This window comes from Aptenodytes forsteri, unplaced genomic scaffold, assembly GCF_000699145.1.
Source record: "Aptenodytes forsteri isolate BGI_AS27 unplaced genomic scaffold, ASM69914v1 Scaffold35, whole genome shotgun sequence".
In the NCBI taxonomy this organism is placed as follows: Eukaryota; Metazoa; Chordata; class Aves; order Sphenisciformes; family Spheniscidae; genus Aptenodytes; species Aptenodytes forsteri.
This window is the reverse complement of record NW_008795334.1, coordinates 2,607,372-2,624,022: the sequence shown is the minus strand read 5'-3', so window position 1 is coordinate 2,624,022 and position 16,651 is coordinate 2,607,372. Positions and strand designations below refer to the sequence as shown.

The 16,651-nt window shown below is 37.2% G+C and overlaps 1 protein-coding gene across 1 annotated transcript in view; it reads left to right on the top strand.

Annotated features, from left to right (window-relative positions):
* WDR19 (WD repeat domain 19) overlaps window positions 1-16,651 on the top strand; it is a 47,480-nt gene that overhangs the window by 20,313 nt on the left and 10,516 nt on the right. The window contains exons 18-28 of the mRNA XM_019472308.1: window positions 328-438; window positions 714-823; window positions 1,917-1,974; window positions 2,908-3,048; window positions 3,160-3,242; window positions 4,746-4,829; window positions 5,912-6,058; window positions 6,489-6,613; window positions 8,014-8,126; window positions 9,015-9,083; window positions 11,846-11,923. Of these exons, the coding sequence (XP_019327853.1) occupies window positions 328-438; window positions 714-823; window positions 1,917-1,974; window positions 2,908-3,048; window positions 3,160-3,242; window positions 4,746-4,829; window positions 5,912-6,058; window positions 6,489-6,613; window positions 8,014-8,126; window positions 9,015-9,083; window positions 11,846-11,923 (1,119 nt within the window). The remainder of the gene's footprint in view (window positions 1-327; window positions 439-713; window positions 824-1,916; window positions 1,975-2,907; window positions 3,049-3,159; window positions 3,243-4,745; window positions 4,830-5,911; window positions 6,059-6,488; window positions 6,614-8,013; window positions 8,127-9,014; window positions 9,084-11,845; window positions 11,924-16,651) is intronic.

Sequence of the window (16,651 nt, the reverse complement as noted above, 5' to 3'; positions counted from 1 at the left end):
TTTTCCTCTGTTATTTTTGAAAAAACGTTTAAGGCCACTATTATTATTTAAAAAAAACAAAACAGATTGCAATTATACATCTAAAAGTGTGCATGAAATAGTACCTTAAAAATATACTTCTGCAAATTGCTGATTTTAGACAGCGTTAGCTGTAGTGGCTTTGAGCTACAATAAGAAAGTGAGGGCTTTTTCTAGTTTGTAGAATCCGATACACATGGTTGTAAAATGTAAGGATATTTTGTTTTACTGTGCTTACTAGACTCTGTTACTTATAACAATATTTTTTTTCTTTTGCTACTTTTGCGCACCTTTTATATCTTTTTACAGGGAATAGAAGACCACAACCTTTTAGCAGGACATCTTGCCATGTTTACTAGTGATTTTAATCTGGCTCAAGATTTATATCTGGCATCCTCCTGTCCTATTGCTGCACTTGAGGTATTCATTTAAGATGTGTAAATTTTTTTCTGCTGTTTTCATCTCCACCTTAATGTTGGAATATTTTACCTTCTGATAATTCTGCCCTTTTATGGTTTTGTTCTTGCCATTGTGTGACTGTCAGACATTCTTTTAGGATGAATGTCTCTCTCTCAAATTGTCTGAATCTTTCTAGAATACTAGCTCTATATTTGTATTTAGAATAATATAAAGTTCATATTAGAATTCAGAATTTGATACTTGCATCAGAAAATGTTACTGTTCTTTGTTAATAGATGCGAAAAGACTTGCAACACTGGGACAGTGCACTTCAGCTGGCTAAGCGTTTGGCCCCAGACCAAATCCCTTTCATATCAAAGGAATATGCAATGCAGCTTGAATTCACGTAAGTTGTCCTGTAAAGTTGCAGTATAAGAAAATTAAACGAATACTCATGCTCACTAGAAGAATATAGAATTGAGATACTTCAGCTGACTGCGTTGCTGAGAGAGAATTCTGTGAAGTCTTGCAGCTACAGTACGAGGAAGAGTAGTTCTGTAAGGAATTGAGAGATAGAGACATATCTTAGCAAATAATAGTTACTTTTGATTAATTTCAGTATATCTGGGTTCTTTGCAACTGGTAGGTCCACTAATAATATCATCTACTAAATAAATACTTTGTTGCAGGCAAGTGCTTGGAAAATAGAGAAAGTTCACACTATTTAACACTTCTTAACTGGACAAAAGCCTTGCCTTTTGCCTGGCTTTCCTTAAATACCTAGTAGCCTTCATTTTCTTACATATTTTAGGTAGAGGAGTGTCAAATTTCAAGGCTGCCAGTTCCTGAAAGAGAGAAGGTATTAACCATTTGCCGTGATTTTAAAATCTGTTTTATAGCTAATTCTTCCCAGATGAAACCTGGTCTGTTCAATGTCTAAACCAAGAGGAAAAACTCTTATCTATTAATAGAGTTTTTAGACAACTCCTTCCCCCGACAGTGCCCCTGGCACTGAGAGAAGACACTTGTTGGTCACAGAAAGGAAGGAACGGAGGCAGTTGAAGCAATGCAACCATCTGTAACTTGAGTTCTGACTGTACTTAAGGAAAAAAAATTGCCTTCATTTTTATGTTGCGAAAATTCTAAATAATTTTAGAAGGTTAGTTTAACTTACCTTCCAGAAAAATGTGGAACTAGAGATGAGATTATTGAGGTGTATTTTGCAGATAGATTTTTTGCCTGTCTTTCAAGGGAGGTTTATTGGTCTCAGTGTAAAGGAATTGAGAGATCAACTGCCTTTTTGACTAATAGCTTGATGAAGTGCATGGGAAGTGCCATGACATACTGTGTACCTGTCTATCTTTCGCATACTTCACATCCTTGTATGGAGTCGTTATGTCTAAAGCAAGACCAGATACATGCATAATCTGTGTGGTAGGAAGGTAACCGTCTCTTCCTATTAAAAATACTCTTCCATATAACTGCCGATTTTCTTTTAGGGGTGATTATATTAATGCTCTGGCACATTATGAGAAGGGAATCACTGGAAACAATAAGGTAATTCCTTTTTACTAATGATAGCATTTGTACTATCATACTACACATTAAGTTGTCATGTTTCAGACTCATTTGAATTCAGATATTTTTTTATTCAGCTCTAAATCTATATGACTTGCTTTTGGGATAGTCTTTGTATTTCTCTTATTTTTAATGTACAGAATGATGCTTTCTCTAGGTATAAAGCAGCACTGTCGTATTAACATGGCATAACTAGACTTAGGTTTTTATAATTTGAGCAGTTTCATAATAGATGTGCAAATGTCAGAGAAAATATTGCTAGAATTTTCATTTGTAGAACAAAAGTCCTAATTATTCATTCTATTCTTCTTTACTGAATTGTTACCTATATAAAGACAAGCAAGGATTGCGTTAGAAAATAAACATCATATTCAGTAGAACCTCCCTTGTTCTGGCATTATTTCCCCTAATATTTGCAAAATGTCTATTATGAAGCAGCTTAAATTATAATAGGGGAACATAATAGGGGAAATAGCAATCTTTCCTGAATTCAAGCCATTTGGCTTTATGAAACATCAGTGGCCTCACCACCTTTAAAAAAAAAAAAAAAAGGAAATATCCTGCTTGTAGTTTCTCTTCTTCTCTACTGTTGGTTTTGGAGGAAAGAGGAGATTAGTACTGAGCTGTCTGTAAAACAGATTCTTCTCCTGTATGCTTGGTCTGGACAGATCTTGTAAGTAAAATGTAAAAATTAAAGTCAAAGCTTAAGAAGAAAACTAAGCTGAGTTCTTCTAAATAAGTGACAGCTGCAGCTAGGCAAGGATTTTGAGACAAAAATTGATTTAACTAATTGATTTAACCATGTAATGTTTTGTTAATTTGTTTCAGTGCTTGGTTACTGTGGCTTTTGTGACCTGATATTTCTGATGTATAATGTATAGTTACTGCTTTTTATTTGATTGCCAGTACCAGGAACATGATGAAGCTTGCCTTGCTGGAGTGGCTCAAATGTCCATTCGAATGGGAGATATCCGTCGAGGGGTAAATCAGGCCATTAAACATCCCAGTAGGTTACTAAAAAGAGACTGTGGAGCTATTCTGGAGAGTATGAAGGTACTCAAAAAAGTTAATAAAGCTAAGGCTGAATATGTGAATTCATTAAGCTATTTATTTATTTGTAATCTTAATTTAGAAATTATATTTTAATTATTTCCAATATTGCAGCAATTTTCAGAAGCTGCTCAGCTGTATGAAAAGGGACAATATTATGACAAGGCAGCATCTGTATACATCCGGTGTAAAAACTGGTAAGTACAGGTTTCAGGGAAGTGTGGTATTTCAGAGGACTTGCTGTGGTGCTCTTTGGAAAGGAATGATTCTCTGAAGAGCATAAATGTCTCATTACATATGTTTCATTGATTTTATTGTTCCCTCCCTCAACCTTAAACAAGAACAGTGTTCTCTCAGAAGCTTATGTTCTTTTAAATATAGTCTTACTGTAAATGGGAGATAGTCTTCCTTTTTTCTTTTTTTTTTTGTTATGTTTAAAGTTACCTGCAGTTTTGAGTCTTTTGTGTGTGTGTGTGCACGCACACACTGAATTTAGTAATTTTATTCCTGTAGTTACTGTTTCGTTCATTAAATTCCTTCAGTTATAAAATACATAGCTGAGACTGAATATTCAGACAGTTGGAAATTATTCTAAGTTGTTGGTTCAAGTGGAGTCTGTATCATGAGTAGTCAAAATCGTTGGCATTATGTTCAATACCTTTTTAATTTTTTTTAAGTGAATTTGATTACTGTCAGGTTTCCAGTGGAAAAGTACAATTTACTGAGAGATTTAAGGGCTTAATTCTTGCCTGATTACATTTTATGGACTTCTAATATTAAGAACTGATTGGAGCAGAGATCAGAAAGACCCCTCCTCTTTCATATGAGTGCTCTAAAAATTCGGTTGGAATATTATGTTCACATACTAAGGAAAAGTTTGTTCCATCATAGAAGTGTCAGTGGCATCAGAACGGACCAAGAGAACACTTTGTTAAGTAGGGTAGCTTGCATATAATGATAGCCTTGATTTGGAAAGTGGGAGGTACGAGCTTTGTTTACTCTAGCAGAAGGAGGTTCAGTTTGGGGAGTGCTCTGTCTTTTAGGGAGAGAGGTGAGATTTAAGGTCAGCCTTTCTTCAGTCTCTCATATCCTTTGTCTTGAAAGGCCCACTGCTTAGTTTGCTGGCTCTTATAGATCATATCACTGTGTGCAACTCCTGAAGCTAGATTTATGGAAGGACTGACATAGTTCTGTGTTCCTCCACACTCTACTGTTATGGATGTTGTCACTCAGAGAATCTGGTTCTAATTGCCTAGAGTCCTCTGTACAACCTACGGCCTTAAGCACTCTATTGTGGGAGTAATCACAACTGCACCTGTACTGGTGGTCTTTTGTACTCTTGCACATTCTTTCAGGTTACAGTTTTAATACTGTGCTGCTTCTGTAGATTAATTAGAGAATACCGGAGGTAAAAATTGTTGGTCTGGCACTTCTTATGCTTGTACATCTCAAACTTAAAAAAGAGAAGATACTGTTCTTCTTTAAGCCTGTATGTTCATGAAACAGTCTATAATTTCCAGTTCTTACATCTATAAAGTGCAGCTTTTTGAAAATATTGAAGTGCCTTCAAAGCTTATACACTATGTTTGATTGCTTCTTTTTTAGCCTCCTTTTCAGTGTTGATATAAACGTGCCTGTTTTACTGGAGAAAATTTGAAACCAGATATATTTATTAAATAACGATTATCTTGTCTTTCTAGGGCAAAGGTTGGTGAACTTCTTTCTCATGTTTCATCTCCAAAGATTCACCTACAATATGCAAAGGCTAAAGAAGCAGATGGCAGGTGCGTTTGAATGCTTACCTTTTTTTATAAAACATGTTGTTATTATTGTTGTTGTTGTTTTGTTATTATACATTACTCTTTTTGTAAAATAAATTAAACGGTAGGCTTTAAATTTTGCGTAAAATAGCCTTGGGAAAATGGATTCTGAAATATGTAAACTTAAGGTGTTGTGTAAAGATTTTAAACATAATCTAAGGAAATTCCACTAGTATCAAAGATGTGTTTCTAATTCATCGTTTTCCTGTCTAAGCATTAATATCTTTTTAACAAAGACCATTAAATGTTTTGAAGTACTGTACCCAGTGCAATATTCCACTTAGAGTATTTAAGTTCAGTTTGTTTCTAACGACTCCTTAGCTGTGATTTTTAAAGGTCATTCAAAGGGGCAATAATCATGAAAGCAAATTTTTCATTCTAGAACCAAATTACTGTTACATCTTAATGGCTGCACTTGCAAAACATTGAATAATGTGAAATTGTTGGCTGAAATGAAAGCCCAAGATAGGTTATATTTAATCACAGAATGTAGTTTCTACTAGTCCTTACCTCTAAGTAAATGTGCTTCAGAATAATGATACTTTATAATACGAAGCAGCACCAAAGCTAAATGTTTGCATTGATGAGACTAGAAAATACTATTTGTGTCAATTGCATAGTGTGAGAATGAGAAATTTCTTGATCTTGTTTACAGAACAGAAAAGAAGTCTCATTTTTAAAATTGTACAACTGTTTATCATCTGTTTGTTTTTTATTGTTCTCTCACTCCCAAGTGATTTCATACAGAACTGATGGAACAGATGAACCACTTTTAAGATATACCAAAAGGGATGCTGGCAGAGTAGGTCGAAAATAGTATTGTGGTAGACATTTTTCTGTTGTCTCTGCCTTTCGTTTTCCCATGAGAAAATGAAATAGAGACAAAAAACCATAGTGATTGCAGAACAAGGCTATTATATGCAAACTGAAAGGAAGGTGTCACAGAGTAACCTCTCAGAAATAAAATACTGTATGTTTCTTTCACACCGTATTGTAAAGAGTTATTTCAAAGTTAGAAAAACTGATGTGGAACCATTATTTTGCAGGTACAAGGAAGCTGTGATAGCTTATGAGCAAGCAAAGCAATGGGACAGTGTAATTCGACTATATTTGGATCACCTTAATAATCCTGAAAAGGCTGTTAATATTGTGAGAGAAACACAGTCTCTTGATGGAGCAAAGATGGTGGCCAGGTAACAATCATATTATGTAGGTTAAAAAAAAAGGGTGAAAGAGGCCATACCTATTGGAAGTTGGTGAGGCTTGCTAACATCTCAGACTGTGATTATGGGTACTTGGCCAGTGACTATATATTTCAGTTTATTGATTGAGTTCTCTAAAATTTGGACAGCTAAGCAGGTCCTGATTTTTTTTTTCCTTTTTTTAACTTTCTGACTAAAATTATATTAACCTGAAGTAATAAGTTTAGACAATAATAAAAGTTGCCATGCTGTATTATTTGTACTAAGTTTATTTTAGTAACCTATTTAAAATGATAGAGATATAAAATACATTAGAAATGTATCATATTTGTATGCCACAAAATATACTATATTCCTAAAACATTTGTTGTATTCATTATGCTAATTAGTACTAAGGTATTAATTTGTTCATTCTGATTAGATTCTTTCTGCAGCTTGGTGACTATGGTTCTGCCATCCAGTTCCTGGTCATGTCCAAGTGCAATAATGAAGCTTTCACATTAGCTCAACAACACAACAAGATGGAGATTTATGCTGATATCATCAGTGAGTATTCCAGGTTAATAGTTTGCTTGCAATGTGTTTTGCTGTTCTTTTAATTGGTTTAGACCAATTTGAAATCGTAAGACAAGGGTGTAAAGTTTTGTTTCCCAGCCTTTTCCATTTCCAGTCACCATGGAGAGATTTGGCAATCTGTGTCTAATTCAGGCCTACAAGCTAGGCTTTGCTTTCAGCTTAGTTCTTTCCCTTGGTCTTCAGTTTAGGTTGTTTTCAAATCTTGCCTGTGCTAGAGCTTTTTCTGTTTATCCGTAGAGATAAAGCATTTGTCTAGACTATTTTCTTGTGTCCGTTGAGGAATCCCTTTCTTTGACCTTGATATATGTAGTACTGCTTTTCCAAAACTGAGAATGTTACTGGTACAGTTCTTGACTTTTATCCCCTCTTTTCCTTTTCTCATGGTTCCAGCTCTTTTCTTACGTGTGTGTGTCACTTGTCTTTTCTTTTTTTCCCTTTAAGGCCCTTCGTGGCCTCCTCTTGTCTCAGTAAGAGTCAAAAAGGAGACTTTACTGAGAAGCTGACTTTTACCTCAGGCCAACAAGTCAGTCAGTGGCCAGCTTGTCAGTTTGCAATAAATTTTATTTTTTTCACCTGTATCAGGCACCATTCTTTGCAGAAACAGTTCCACATACATATCTACTAAATTATCTCATATTTTCAATTAATTTCTTCCTTTAAAAAATGTATTCTTGTTATGAAGGTTATAAAAACTTGGCAACAGCTAGCTTGGTGGTGTACTGTTGCAGCTGCTTGTCAAGGTGGCCATTATTGTTCTACTGTTCCTTATGCTTTCTTCCTTCTCTCCTATCCAAAATACGATGTCTCAAATTGTAATCTAAATGGGTGGAAAAAGGGTTTAAAACTAACTTTGGAGTAGTGGCTGTCTTTGTTTTAGATGTGTACAGTAAAATGGAGTCTTGGTTAGAAGACTAAGTAGTATTCCCTGCTACCACATGGTTACATTGGTCCTGATAGTCTTGCTCTGTGCGATAGAGATATACTCGTATATTCTTAAACTGTGAAAATAATTTAGGTGATAATCTATAATCACTTGCTCTGTTTTATTGTTGCCAAGACATAATGGAAAAATTCATTAGTACGTCATAGTTAGGCCATTTGATTATGTCTGTTAAAAAAACAGAAATCCCATTATGGTGTAAAACCTATGGAAACAGTTATTTCACTGCATTATTAGCTCCTAACGTCTGACATTTAGTCGGATTAAATAGGAAAAAAACGTATAAAACATAACTTGAGTCTAGCTGGCTTTGGTTTTCTTTGAATGTCAGTAGAAAAAAAAAACATAGAATAGGAATTTGTTCCTTCAGTAGGGCCTTTATCTTACTTAATAAGAATACTCTACTATCATTGCTATCTATCTGTTGCAGGTTCTGAAAGTACTACCAATGAAGATTATCAGAGCATCGCACTCTATTTTGAAGGAGAAAAGAAACATTTTCAGGCGGGAAAATTTTTCTTGCTGTGTGGTCAATATGGACGGGTCAGTACTTAAAGGATAAAACAGTGATAGTTAAATGTTCATACAAACTGTTCAAAATACAGTACTTCAAAATCAGGGAAGTTCATAGTAAGCTTTAGCTGCCTTAACTGATGACATACTGATATTTTTAAAAAGTGTAAAAAACATAAGTAAACTATATATATTCACAGTTATCTACGTTGTATTCTGTATACACTGCCATGCACATAACTTTTTCATAGCAATAGAGGCTCCAGGTGGATCAATGATATACTATTCTCAATGAATCTCTAAATGTCATGAACATAGAAGTAGAATTTATTTATATTTTATTAGCTTGACCAATGAAGACTTGGTTGCTGACTAATTAATTCATTTAATACTGTGGCATGCCCTAACTTAAAGCTTTTTTTTAAAAAAGGAAGTATGTTAATTGCAGTATGTTGATTGACACACTTCCTTTTGATCAGATACAAATCAGTGAACTTACACTTATTAAATGTTTGACTTTTGCATACTGAACACATACAAAAAAAATATTACTGATTTTTTGCAAATTACAGCCATTATAGGTGACCACTCCTTCAACTGGAGCATAGGGAGGGTCCTATGGCATATTAATCATTACTTTCTTCTCACCATATTGCTGTGAACATCTTTCACAGTTAGATAAAGGTATACACCAGAATTTGGCAAAGACTCAACTTTTCCTTCTTGCAGGAGTATCTGTAAGAGCAGCTGCTACCTCTGTAGTGTACGTGGTTATCCTTATGGCTGTAAAATACAGTCAAGATAAGAATTCAGTGTGCCACTTATCTGTCAAAATGCAGAGAGAAATAACTTGAAAAAAATTAGGAAAATGTTAATTTCATGTGTCTCAGTTTTAACTTTTCTTCTTTATCATTCTAGGCATTAAAGCACTTTATGAAAAGTCCAAGCACAGAAGATAACTTGGCTATAGAAATGGCAATCGAAACAGTAAGCAACTTTGATAAAACAAAAAATTCACATCTTTTCAAGAAGTTTACCTTCAGTATTGTGACCTTTTCCTAGCGTCAGCGAGTGTGTTTGGACAGATTACAAATAGAAGGAAAACTCTATCAGTAAAGGTGATATCTAAACATTAAAAACGTAGAATAAGTTAATACTGACACCAGAGGAAAATGTGTTTTCAATCTTCAAAGGAGGGTTTATGAATTCATTCAGATTTTTGTGGTTGTGTGTCAGAGACACCCGAGTTTGGAATTTCCCTTCTCAGCAATATCCATACACGATTTTTCAGTTTTGCTGATTTTTGCAGTCTGCACACTGTGGTTAGAGAGGTCAATATGCCTCCATTCTCGCTCTGTGTGACAGAATCACAGAATGGTTGAGATTGGAAGGAACTTCTGAAGGTCATCTGGTCCAACCCCCCTGCTCAAGGAGGGCCACCGAGAGCCGGTTGTCCAGGACCAGACGGCTTTTGAATATCTCCAAGGAGGGAGACTCCACAACCTCCCTGGGCAGCCTGTGCCGGTGTTTGGTCACCCTCACAGTGAAAAAGTGTTTCATGATGTTCAGATGGAACCTCCTGTGTTTCAGCTGGTGCCCATTGCCTCTGGTCCTGTCACTGGGCACCACTAAAGAGAGCTTGGTTCCTTCCTCTTTGCACCCTCCCTTCAAGTATTTATATAATTGACAAGATCCCCCCCAAGCCTTCTCTTCTCCAGTCTCAACAGTCCCAGCTCTCTCAGCCTTCCCTCGTGAGGGGCTCCAGGCCCTTCATCATCTTAGTGGCCCTTTGCTGGACTCTCTCCAGTATGTCCTTCTTTCTTGTACTGACAGTCCCAGCTCTCTCAGCCTTCCCTCATGAGGGGCTCCAGGCCCTTCATCATCTTAGTGGCCCTTTGCTGGACTCTCTCCAGTATGTCCTTCTTTCTTGTACTGACAAGCCCAGAACTGGACACAGTACTCCAGGTGTGGCCTCACCTGGAGTAGAGGGGAAGGATCACCTGCCTCGACTTGCTGGCAACACTCCTCCTAATGCACCCCAGGATACCATTATCCTTCTTTGCTGCAAGGGCAGGCTGGTGGCTCATGTTCGACTTGGCGACCCCCAGGTCCTTTTCTGCAAAGCTGCTTTCCAGCTGGGTGGCCCACAGCATATACTGGCCCATGGGGTTGTTCCTCCCCGGGTGCAGGATTATGCAAATCCCTTTGTTGAACTTCATGAGGTTCCTGACAGCCCATTTCTCCAGCCTGTCAAGGACACTCGGATGGCAGCACAGCCCTCTCATGTATCAGCCATTCCTCCCAGTTTTGTATCATCAGCAAGCTTGCTAAGGGTGCACTCTGCCCCATCATCCAGATCAGATTGGACCCAGTATTGACCCCTGGGGTACACTGCTAGTTACTGGCCTTCAACTAGACTTCGTATTATTGATCACAACCCTCTGGGCCTGGCCATTCAGCCAGTTTTCAGTGCACCTCACTGTCTGCGCATCCAGCCCATACTTCATGAGCTTCTCTATGAGGATATTGTGGGAAAGCCCTTCATGAGCTTTCAGCCAGTTTTCAGTGCACCTCACTGTCTGCGCATCCAGCCCATACTTCATGAGCTTCTCTATGAGGATATTGTGGGAAATGGTGTCAGAAGCCTTTCTGAAATCAAGGTAGACAATATCCACTGCTCACTGCTCTTGGCTTCCACTATCAGACAGAAGACCAGTTGCAGCATCAGTCTTATTAACACCTTTTGGTTTTCATCCTTATTATCTCTAAAAATCTCTTTTCCATCCCTAAAAAAGGAAGAAATTTGGGATGAAGCAATCTTGGCTTAGTTAATTTGCTCATGATCTCCAAAATTATGTAGTCATCAAGTCTCCAGCTCATGCTGCACCTCAGTACGTGTGAACCATCTCTGTTTCTTGAAATTCCCTTCTAGACAATATATGCTGGAAACCTGCCTAAGCAGGCCCATTGCCAGCTTCCATCTAAGCATCCACTGCGACTTTCACTTTCCATCATCCAGACCATGCTCAGACTGCCTCTGTTCCCTTGAAGAACCCACAGCTTTGAAAATCTTGTTAGGTATCACAAGTTTTTTCAGACTCTTAAACAGTAGACCTGACTCTGCCTAGAGCTAGCACAGCCGCTCTTGAGGCCTTTCATCTCACAGAGCTGTTGGCAAGGCTTGTAAGACTGAAGTTTGAGGTGTCTAATGCTTTCCTCTGGATCCAGATGTTTCAGCCCAAATGAATAAACCAAAGGCTATGAAACAGCCCAAAGACTATTGCTGCAGTTGTACCATACGTATCCTTGTGGAATCTCAACATCTCAGCCGTATTTTTGAGACTGTCTCTTCAACCGGCCAGATAGTGCTGGCTCTATCCTAGTAACCAGCACTGAATATTCCTCTGAGACACAAATTGTGCTGGGTTGATTGACATAGCTTTGTGACAGCAGGCTTCAGCTCATGGTCCTTAGATTCAGACGCTTTCCCAACACTGAAGCAGAGGAACAGTTCATGCTGGTAGAGACCTATTTAGTTATAATCCCCTCACATAACACATTAGAAAATAAATATGAACTGCTGTGTGTCAAAGCTGATGAACCAAGTAGTCATCTGGTTTGAACACACAGAACTAAAAAAAATTGTTTTAAATCTATCTAGTTTCAGTATTTTTATGGAAAGCCTCCTTATGAGTAAGTATTTTTCCTTTCTCTTTCACATTATAATTTCTTCTGTCTTTATTTAATAGGTGGGACGGGCAAAAGATGAAGCCCTAACAAATCAGCTGATAGACTATCTTATGGGAGAGAGTGATGGCATGCCCAAGGTATTGTGTTTTTATCACTGCTATTGTGTCACGTTTCCGTGCTGCAAGATCTTTTGAGCTTATTTTGTCCTAAAATTTTTGTAGACACAGATTGTGTTTTAGCTTGGTTTCATTACTTACATGATCACTCTGCGAGTCATTCACCCAGTAACTTCAGTTTTGGAAAGATAAGAAAGGAAGTAACTATCTTAGATATAATCATCTTTCTCCAAGCTTTATGAAAGCAGGTAGTTGGACAGAGGAGATTCAAATTAACGCTCATACTGACGGAAAGAGACAAGACTTAGCTGTTTGTTCATGCCAGTTAGCCAGCTGGCTGTTGCCTTTCCCAGATGGACGGTCAGCACGTATGTGTCTCAAGACTAGCTGCAGCACTGATCTCTTCTTGCAGTGTGGGGAGTTGGTCTAACTGTTGCAGTGGAAGAAAGTAAGGTAGTAAATAGGAGATGAAGGACAAAAACCCAAAGAAGATCAGGGTACATTAGTTCCTGTATTCACACATGAACTTAAGACATAAAAAGTTGTGGACAGATTTTCAAAATTACCCAACTCCTTGTTGATTTCTTAAGTGATTAATGACCATGTTCTCAAAAAGAACTTAGCCCAAAACAACTCTGTTTTAAAATGTGAAATGAAGGGAAAAATTTGGCACTGAGATCACTTGAAAATGTAACTGCTTCATGTGGATGCCCATATGAGAGTTAAACCTTGTTTTTAAAAAAATTCTCTTTCTTTTTTGATTTCTTATTATGTAGAAGTATTTAGTTTAAAGTTTGAATTGATTATTCGTAGAGTCATAGGCTGTAGTTCCATCAACTAAAACACAAGAGTTTCTATTCTGTGTTGGAGAATGCAATTACATATTTAATTTATGATAGACAATTAAAAAAACAGGAAGCACATTTGAAGATTTTTGGTGACAGACCTTCCTAACTTGGAAATTTTGATTAACAATAGGAGAATAAAACACGGTGGACACTGATTTTTACATTGTCACTCGTCATTGTCATAAAAAAATCTTTGGATCCTTAGACCCTTACATATTTTTATTTTATACTATTTAGGAGGTGCTTTGTGAGATAACAGGTACTCTGTGCTATGAGGCTTCTTTTAATGTCATGTGATCAATTGAGAGGTCCATTGCCCTTTCTTCCAGGTTTCCTGCTCCTTTGTTAAAAGCAAAGCATTCATTGGGTGTAATGAAAGGCTTTTGGCAGACTGGTAGACTATTTCATCTTTTTCTCTTTTGTATATACGGATTTGGGAGTTGGAAGATGCTTGCTGACAGATTTTTGTGTATTAGTTGCCAATGCCATAGCTTTGGTAATAAAGGAAGAGGATCATTCACAAACTAAGCAGAACATAGATTAGATCTGTGCTATATATGTAATACAAGAAGTAGATTTTGACCATATTCCGTTGGTATGATTTTTTTCCCAGGACAGGTTAAAAATGTCCACTGTAAATATCATGTTAGACATCAGAACAGCAGCATTTGAGGTTAAGATAACAAACAGCTCTTTTGCAGAGTGACTGCTGATGGGCTATCTCGTTTCTCTGAGTTCGAGCTATAGAAAAACAGGCTTCACAATCCATTTTTGGCTTTGATGTCCATAGAGCTTATGGTACATTCAATCATATTTGGGCTTGAGTTTATGGAACTGAGTGGCTGAGCCACTTCAGGTTTTACTGCCTGTTACAGCAGAGCTTGAATGTGAGCCAAGTGGTGCTGTACCCATGTTTTTCTACTGTGAAGGCCAGACCTCAGGTGCAGACATTGCAGTCTGCAATTAATTCCTTAGTCAAGGAATTTAAGATCTCATACAAATTCACAGTAAATACAGTCAGGTGCAAAATGATATGTATGGAAGAGTAAGTTCTGCCTTACTGAGGGGAGTAAGGTTTGGTAACGATAGAGATGACATGGTCTTGGTGCAGTAAGTTTATTTCATCGCTGGTATTACAGCAGTGGTTTATGATTCTGTTGTGAGATTAGAAATTCTGTCTCTTTCCTCTTCGTATGGTGCCTGGAGATTAAGGGCTTGATATTTTAGACTTTCAGAGACACTGGACAGTTGATGGCCAAGCCAATCTTGCTTTTATAAAATTAAAAAAAAACCCCACCAAACCCTCTATCTCTTTATAGAATAGAATAGAATAGAATAGAATAGAATAGAATAGAATAGAATAGACTATTTCAGTTGGAAGGGACCTACAATGATCATCTAGTCCAGTTCCAGTGTTTGACCACCCTCTCAGTAAAGAAATGCTTCCTAATGTCCAGTCTAAACCTCCCCTGGTGCAGCTTTGAACCATTCCCACACATCCTGTCACTGGATACCAGGGAGAAGAGATCAGCACCTCCCTCTCCACTTCCCCTCCTCAGGAATCTGTGGAGAGCAATGACGTCACCCCTCAGCCTCCTTTTCTCCAAACTAGACAAGCCCAAAGTCCTTAGCCATCCTTTATAAGACATTCCTTCCAGCCCTTTCGCCAGCTTTGTTGCCCTCCTCTGGACACATTCAAGGACCTTCACATCCTTCTCAAATTGTGGGGCCCAAAACTGCACATAGTATTCAAGGTGAGGCTGCACCAACGCTGAATACAGTGGGATAATCACGTCTTTTGACTGGCTGGTTATACCGTGTTTGATGCACCCCGGGGCACACAGCTGACTCATATTGAGCCTGCTGTCGACCAGCACCCCCAGATCCCTTTCTGCAGGGCTGCTCTCCAGCCACTCCTCTCCCAATTTATACTTGTGCCCAGCATTACTCCATCCTAGGTGCAGAATCCGGCATTTCGACTTGTTAAAATTCATCCCATTAATCATAGCCCAATGGCTATTATTATTTACATCTTATTATTTACCTGTAATTTGAAATGTGAACATTAATAAAATTATAAGAGAAGCGAAACATAGTGAAACAAACAAAATAGAACTGCAAGAGACCAGAAGAGAGTGAAGCTGTTTGAGGCATTAGATGACAAATCTGTGCAGCATCAGTGTAAGCAAAAGTAATTTCATGTTTATGCTGAAAGTTGGGTGGACAGAAACTGTAGCATCCGGTCTGTTTTCTAAGAGCGGCAGCCTAGCCATCTGAAAGGAGTGCATAGGGCTGGGTAAGGGAAGTGAGCTATAGTATGATCTCTGTAGTAAAGAGGTTCTAAAGATTTTGAAAACACTTAGCAATTTTGTGAATGCTGTAATTGCCATATTTAACATTGTTTTGAACGTCAATGTAGAGCTTTCTTTTCCTTGTTTAAAATCTCTCTCTTGTTCTTCTGAATGCTTTAATCCAATCTGCCATAGTCTCTCTCAGTGAGTAACAAAATTTTACATTATCAAATCATACATACTTGTTTTAAAAACCTACTTAAAAACCAATTCATCTTAATCCTTATTATGCTGTGGAGACAGCGTTTTTTAAATTATCAAGCATACGGGGTTGTTTTTAGAGAATAGCAGCTTTTATGTGGTGGTATTTTTGTAAAGCTGAAAGTAAGAGTGAACTTAAAGTAGCCATGCAGCAGAAACTTGCTAATCCTTTCAAGCATTGATCTTCAAACCAGATCATCGCTCACAGCAGCCTGATCGCTTTAAATCTTTCACAGCCAACAATTATGTGGGATTTTAATGAAGTACCATATTATCAAAATTATTATGCTTACGAAAATTTTGCTACACTGTTGTCTGACTAATTATAAACTATTTCTTAAATGTGTTATTATGTCAACTATTGTATTTGTTAACTTTAACATGTAAAGATTCTTAATTTGTCATGTGTGTTCTTTTGTAATTTTTCAGGGAGCGTTAACTAGCAAGGTTCTGCTGTTTTCTGTGTGCATAATTTCTAAGTATATGTGTTTTAAAAAGCAAAACTAAATTAAAATCATGGCTATCTAATATTAAGATCAGTTAGAAAAGACCTTAGGAAATGTGTTGTCAATTGAAAATTCCTTCCTGCATTTTTTGCTTCTAAAATGGCTAACTTTAAAGGTAAGAATATGAAAGTAAAACATTAGACTAATTTTTCTTAAATGCCTTCTACTTTTATATTTTTTCTACATATGGCAGCCATATAAGTCATTTAAATATATTATTTAAGTAAAATATAATTAGGGACATGGCAAATACCTTATAAGACCACTGGTCCGTGCTGGGACAGGATCCTTCTCCTGCTAGAGAAAAGGGAAAAGCAGCCTGGATGGGGAAGAAGTGCAGCCTTCTGCTATCATCAGTGGAACGGCCCTCTGTGGTCATTAGGAGGTGTCAGAGGCTGGGAAGAATTACATCATAACCTACCATTCATAATGATTTTTGTTTTACCCCACTCAAGGAATAGCAATTTTCCTTTTTAAGGCAGTTAATAATATCCACTGATATAAGTAGTTGCGGTTACTTTATTATTCAGATAACTATTTCATTATTGTTAAATTATGGTTCATATGAAGTTTGACCTTTTGATCATGTGTTACTTAAAATTCTGCTCCATCGTTAGTTTAAAAGTAATTACTTTAGGTCACTTAATGTTTTTCATTATATTGCAACTTAAGAATTTGACTCGCCTTTTTTCTTTCTGTATGCCAGTCTTTCTCTCTTGCTTTTATTTCTGTGATTTTTCATCTGGTTGTTTCTTGCCTCTCAAGTAGGGAGTTAATCTTTGCAGTCATCTTCTTTATAAGGAAATGTCTTTATATCTTTCATATTTCTCTTCCTTTTAATTT